Source organism: Chanos chanos, chromosome 5, assembly GCF_902362185.1.
Source record: "Chanos chanos chromosome 5, fChaCha1.1, whole genome shotgun sequence".
Taxonomy (NCBI): domain Eukaryota; kingdom Metazoa; phylum Chordata; class Actinopteri; order Gonorynchiformes; family Chanidae; genus Chanos; species Chanos chanos.
In genome coordinates this window covers 3005192-3011313 of record NC_044499.1, presented here as the reverse complement: position 1 = coordinate 3011313, position 6122 = coordinate 3005192, and the positions used below count along the sequence as shown (strand labels likewise).

The window sequence follows — 6122 nt, the reverse complement described above, 5'->3', positions numbered from 1 at the left end:
CCAGAAAGTGGGTTTAGTGAAAACTCAGAGTAAGTAGTAAACCTCCTGACAGAAGAGCCCTACGACTTCATTCTCCTAGCAAAACAAAGCCATAGGGCTCCTCTATTAGGAGGTTTACCACATGCTCTGAGTTATCTAACTCTGAGTTTTCACTAAACCCCCTTTCTGGAGCATCCACCCCCCCACCCCGCCCCAGGTCGGTCACACTTGCAGGTGTATGCTCAGTGTGCAGACCCTGCCTGTGTGATTATGTGTTTTGTGGATATGTATGATGTTACATCATGCTTGTCTGTTTGGCTGTCTCATCATTTTGTTTATATAGCGAGGTCAGAAAGGTGTGTCTCTCTTACCTGCACAGCTGTGGGAAAAGCAGAAGCACAGGATTACTTCCTCCTGTTGCATCACAGGTTTTACAGTGGCTCTTTATGTCCACACTCACCTGATTACCTTCAGTATCGATGTGGGAATTTTCACCTGCTGGAATTTTTTGAACCTGGTGCTAAACTCGTCTGTGGTAAGTCCTACCGCTGCCGAAATTACACCCCTGCACAGCCTGTTTGGATAGATCCCTTATTTAGTTACAGCTGAGATAAAGACACATTTGGAAAAGAAAGAAAAAAAACTAAATAAAGCTGGCAAAACATGGGGCAAAAACTTCAAAATAATTTCTTCAGAGACTTGGAAAGTAAACACGTTCTTATCTATGTTATAATCTGTACGAACTCAAACCTTTCTGCTGTCGTTCATTTGCCAGACAACAAACAGAAAACGATGTTTTTTTGTTTGTTTTTTGTTTTCAAATCAGCCTTGTTGCGCAACCTCCTCACTACACAAAGCACCATTACATTATTCAGAGACAGGCTGGAGATGGAATGTTTTTCTACAGGTTAGAAATTTAGCTCAGGCCACACGATGTCGCCTTCACCACCCCCCCCCCCCGTTTACATATCAACTAGTCATAATGCAGGATTTTCACTCTGGAATCGAAATTCATCAAAGCCTCAGACAGACATTCCGACTGTCTGTATGTGCAGAATCAGTCAACGCAGCAGGTGACAAGTGGTATAGGAAAAATGATTTTATTTTTTATATTTTAATTTACTTTAAATTACATGATACATGATACATGATACATGATACCGCATATTAAAAAGCAGGGAAAAACATTAAATATCATAAAAAAATCTCTTTAAGAGAAAAGTATCCCCCTTCCAACAGAAGTGAAAGATTAGATGTCAGAGCTTTGGATCTGCTCACTGGGACTGCAGCTTTTTGTTTTTCAGAGCTTGGACTCTCTCCCTGAAAAAAAAAAAAATTTAAAAAAAGAACAAAAACAATGTTATTAAAAATACAGCATATTCCGTCCGCTGTCAAACCTGCCTGTGTCCGAGCGCTGCTGCTTTAAAAGGCAGAATGAGATATCTGTGAGTAAGAATCACGCACAGGGCTCTCTGCTCACCTCAGTTTGCGAATGTTCTCCATCACCGAGGGCTTGGATGGGTCAGCACACATGTTCTTACCCCAGACCGTGTGGAAACTAACCAAGCAAAAAGAACCCAATAAGTTAACATGACACTGGCTTCTGTGTGAGCATGCATGTATGAGAGAGACAGGGAGAGAGAGAGAGAGGGAGGGAGAGAGAGAGAGAGAGAGAGAGATGGGGTGAGCGAGTATACATAGAGGTTGTTATACTTACATGATGGCATCAATGTTACAGTTTCCTTGGAGTGTTTGGATTGAGTATCCTCTGATGAATCTGATTGGCAGCTCTCCTGTGGAGTACTTTCTGCAGCAACCTACAGAATTAAAAAAAAAACCCAACAACAACATCAACAACAACAATACATTAAAAATAGGCCGACCGGAAATGTGAAATATCGTTCTGAATGACAGATTCGAGCATGCACATGTGAGCATCCAAAGATTTTTACAACAGAAAGCTAAGACAAAGTAAACTGTGAATGACAGTACTGGTAAAACAATGAGACAGTAAGAGAGAGACAGACAGACAGAGAGAGAGAGAGAGACAGGTTCTTACCCATGGCTGAAGCTTGCTGAGCGTACAGACAGAGCGAGAGGACGAAAAAGAAGACGAGGGCAGGAGCTGAGATGTGGGCCATGCTGTGTGTGGTTTCTGAGTCTTCAGGCTGATGCTGTGTGACTCTGACTCCTGCCTGACATGGCTTTATACCTCTGCAGTGTGGAAAGTCCTCGCTCATGTTTTTCCAGCTCTCCAATGTCATTTGTGTGTCAAAGGAAAGAAAAAAAGCCCTCGAACCATTTACGCTGACGTTATCTACAAACGTTTCCTTAACCCATCCCCCCCAAAAAAGAGAAACGTGTTTTTGTTTCCTAGAGAGCGGCCCTGTTGGAATTCTACACTTCTCTTTTCTGACACGTTGGACTTTCCTCAACGTGTGGAGTGCCATGCTCCATATTTTTTGTTTGTTTGTTTGTTTGTTTGTTTAACTTATTGTATGACACGCTATGATTCACATTTGGAAACCATCACTTCATAGTGCTAGTGACAGCCAAAAACCACACCAAGACCGTGACATTTATGGTCGGTATATTCTTATGAACGATACATAAGATTTTTAAAATGAAAACAGTGCCCAGGTGCTGAAATAACAGGTAGTAGCTGTGTGCTGATGTCTTTTGATGAGGATATAAACTCCGCTGCGTGCGCTGGGGCTTATCTCATCACTTTCACTGACCCTGACTCACACAAGCAAAGAAGAAGGTGACCACTTTCAGTCCAACTAAAAAAAAAACGGGTCCAGACAGGGAATTTCCCCAGCCGTCCAGCATTCCACAGATGACAAAAGCCCATGGCGCAATTTGGTAGCACCCAGAGTCGTAGCTACAGCCCTGCCTTATAACCTCCACTTTTGTCATCCACATACAAAGAATCATATTTTAATGCTATAATGATTACCTAATAGCAGGGTTTTTTTTAAATGTGAGGAACCTTTTTTTTTTTTTTTTAACATAGAATGTTTTAAATGCTTGTGTCTCTGCCTACATTCAACTGTCAAAGCACAGGAAAAATGAGTAAATTCAGAATACAGACTTGACTGAAAACAGATGCCTCCACACAGATAATATTGCTGAGTGAATTAGGGACTTGCTGTCCGTCATGAGTGACATCACTGGGTGGGCCCGGTTGCCTGTTACCTTGGTGATCGCTGACTGATCGCTGAATCTGAGGGTTGACCGGTGTTTGACAGGAGCTTCAGAGACTTTTCAGCTTGTTGCTGTTTCACGAGTAACGGTGGTTTGAGTGACACTGATATTGGCATAGACCTTTTGAGGGATAAGAGGCATGGGGTTAGGGGTTAGGGTCAGCTATGGTTGAAAGGGGACACTCCCGAACTGCGACGTCCATAAGGTTGCTCCAGACGCGGGACGGAATGGGGGCCGGTCTCTCGAGTCAGACCACTCCGAATATAAGCCTGTGCGGTTTCATCGAGAACCGTGCACATGGAGGGGGAAACCGTGGCCCTGCGACACAGGACAAAGCCTGCATTACCACTGCACCTAAAAATGCATCTTTTAAATAGAAAGTGGTGCAGAGAGCGAAGCAGTGGTCGACCGAACAACGGAAAAAAAAAAAACCAAACACACGCTCAGATGAGTCATCAGTCATCCTGTTCTCGACATGCAGACGAGCGCGTTTGTGACCCATGGCAAAGGAAACCTACGCGTCTGAGAGCCGATTTCCTACCCTTAAGGTTTCCGCCGACTCTGTTAAGGGGGGTGTGTGGGGGTGCACATTTCTGGCACGGGTTTGGACCCCCATCCTGTTCGGAAGCTTCTCCTTCCTGATGGGAAGAGCGTGTTTCTGGACGACGGTGGCCGTGGTTGCAGGGTGTGAGTGCTCAGGGGCTGTTTTGATGAGCGGGGAAATGCAATAAAATATAAGACCGTGGTCGTCTCAGGAAACCCGTCCAGGTCTTACCGACCGCTTACGGCAGACTCTGGAGCCTGCGGCTCTGTTTTCCACCGCTGGCAACTCAACGTCAGATAATGGAATATGTTATGGAAGAGGAGTGTCGTGTCACTCCCACATATTTGAATGAAGTGAATCGATATCTGTGTGGAATCTGTGTCAGAATTCACGGGACTTGCTCTGGGGGCTTGTGGTGGCCCAGAATTATTTTAACACAATGTAGATTTCTCTCTCTCTCTCTATCTATCTATCTATCTATCTATCTATCTATCTATCTATTTATCTATCCATCTATCTATCTATCTTTCTATCTATCTATCTATATTAATTTGTCTCTGTGTATCCTTCTTTAAAACATCTGCTGAGTAACTCAGAGTGAAGAGGGGCTCTTTTAAAATATAGTTTGCTAAACTTCACTTCTCCAGTTACTTCACACTGGTAATGTTAACTTAAACCAAAGCCACCTGTAAGACAATAATGTTTGTTGATCTAAATATTACTTAAAATTAAAAAAAAAAGCATTCCAGTCTTTCATAGCCACTTTACCAAAAGTATCACATCTAAATCTATATCTAAATCTAATCCTTAAAATCAAGCATTGTATAATTCTTTAAGTTACATAAGATTCAATAGTTATTAGCTACATAAGATTTACCATTAAATGTGTAACTGTGGTTCTAATAACACAACAGAACTATGGTGAAATTGTGAGGATGTGCTGTTAGCTTCTGTTCTCATCTGATGAAAAATTTCGTTTGTTTCGTATACATTGCCATGTGTCAAGAGAAGTATTTAACTGAAAATATTAAAATATTAGGAAAAGTGGTATTTCAGTCAGACTATCCAAAGGCATGGCTAGATGTATGTGTGTTAATAATTAGACTAGGTGAAATGGGACCACTCCCCAGGGCTGGCATCTGGACTGACCTCTGGATGACTATGCTCGCACTGTAATAAAAACATTTCACATATGCTGGATGTACATTTGGTCTTTAATGTCTCTTTGAAACACACACTCACAGGAGTCAGTGGTCGCTTATATAGAAAAGAATATGTTTATTTAATGCATTACTGAAACGAAAGTACATAAGGAAAGCTTAAATACAGGAAAACTGCACAAAAAATGTTCCGTCTTTTCACGGGGCGAAGATTAAGCTCATATTCCAGGTCACTGGGCTCTGTTTTTCTTGTTTCGCAGGGCCTGAGCTCTCTCCCTACAAAAAAAGAACAAGTATTATGACTTTAAAAAAATGATTTTTTAAAAAAAAAAACAACTTTGAATTTGCCATTTTTACATATTTCATGAGGCACTTGTTGACTTGAAGTGGCTTGGAACACAAACAGACATGTAACAGGAGTGATCACTAAGGTGCGTGTGCGTTTGCGTGTGAGTCATTTGTTACCTCAGTATGCGAATTCTGTCCATCACCCAGGGTTTGGCAGGGTCAGCACACACATTTTTACCTCCAGGAGTGTGGAAACTAGGACCCAACATAAGGAGAGACAAGAAAAATCACTTAGTTTCATGGGCAGTTCTGTTCAGCATAATTATGTGTTAATTATTTACAATTATGTGTGTGTGTTTGCTGGAACCATTAAGAGGACTGCATGATACTCACATGATGGCATCGATGTTGCAGATTTTCCGGAGTGTTTGGATGGAGTATCCTCTGATGAGTCCAATGGGCAGCTCTCCTCTGGAATACTTTCTGCAGCAGGCTAGAGAATGAGACATCGAATTTAACACAGGGGGTCTACAGACGAACAGCCCTACTTTTGCCAAAAATGTTCCTCTGGATCAATACCGTACGTATCAGTAATTCTTACCTAGGGCTGAAGCTTGCTGAGAAAAAAGACAGACGGAGAGGATGAGACAGAAGACGAGGGCAGGAGCTGAGATGTGGGCCATGCTGTGTGTGTGGTTTCTGAGTCTTCAGGCTGATGCTTTGTGGCTGTCACCCTCTTCCTCACACGGCTTTATACCTCTGCAGCGTGGAAACTTTTGAACCATGGGCTTACAGACCTGAACGCCTAACCAACGCAACAAACCCCTCCTGCCAGAGGAGCGTCTTTTTTGGTGTCAAAGGAGGAGCAGTGTTGACTTGAGGAGAACCTGTGTGTATTCTGTGCTCGTCTTGTCTAACCCGTTGCCTGCTCCTCAAAACGCAGG

General features: G+C 42.7%; 1 protein-coding gene across 2 annotated transcripts; it reads right to left on the bottom strand.

The window, feature by feature from the left end:
• Positions 1–1253: 1253 nt before the first annotated feature.
• ccl20a.3 (chemokine (C-C motif) ligand 20a, duplicate 3) lies at positions 1254–5883 on the bottom strand. 2 transcript variants are annotated; one of them, XM_030773168.1, is made up of 4 exons: positions 5780–5883; positions 5572–5671; positions 5356–5433; positions 1254–1299 (listed from the first exon to the last, which is right to left on the bottom strand). In XM_030773168.1, exons 1-4 carry the CDS (start codon positions 5859–5861, stop codon positions 1254–1256), a joined length of 306 nt encoding a protein of 101 aa, XP_030629028.1. In that variant the 5' UTR covers positions 5862–5883. The 2 variants fall into 2 exon arrangements, with proteins under 2 accessions (XP_030629028.1, XP_030629027.1); XM_030773167.1 differs by lacking the exon at positions 1254–1299 and adding an exon at positions 5097–5166.
• Between the last annotated feature and the right edge of the window lie 239 nt (positions 5884–6122).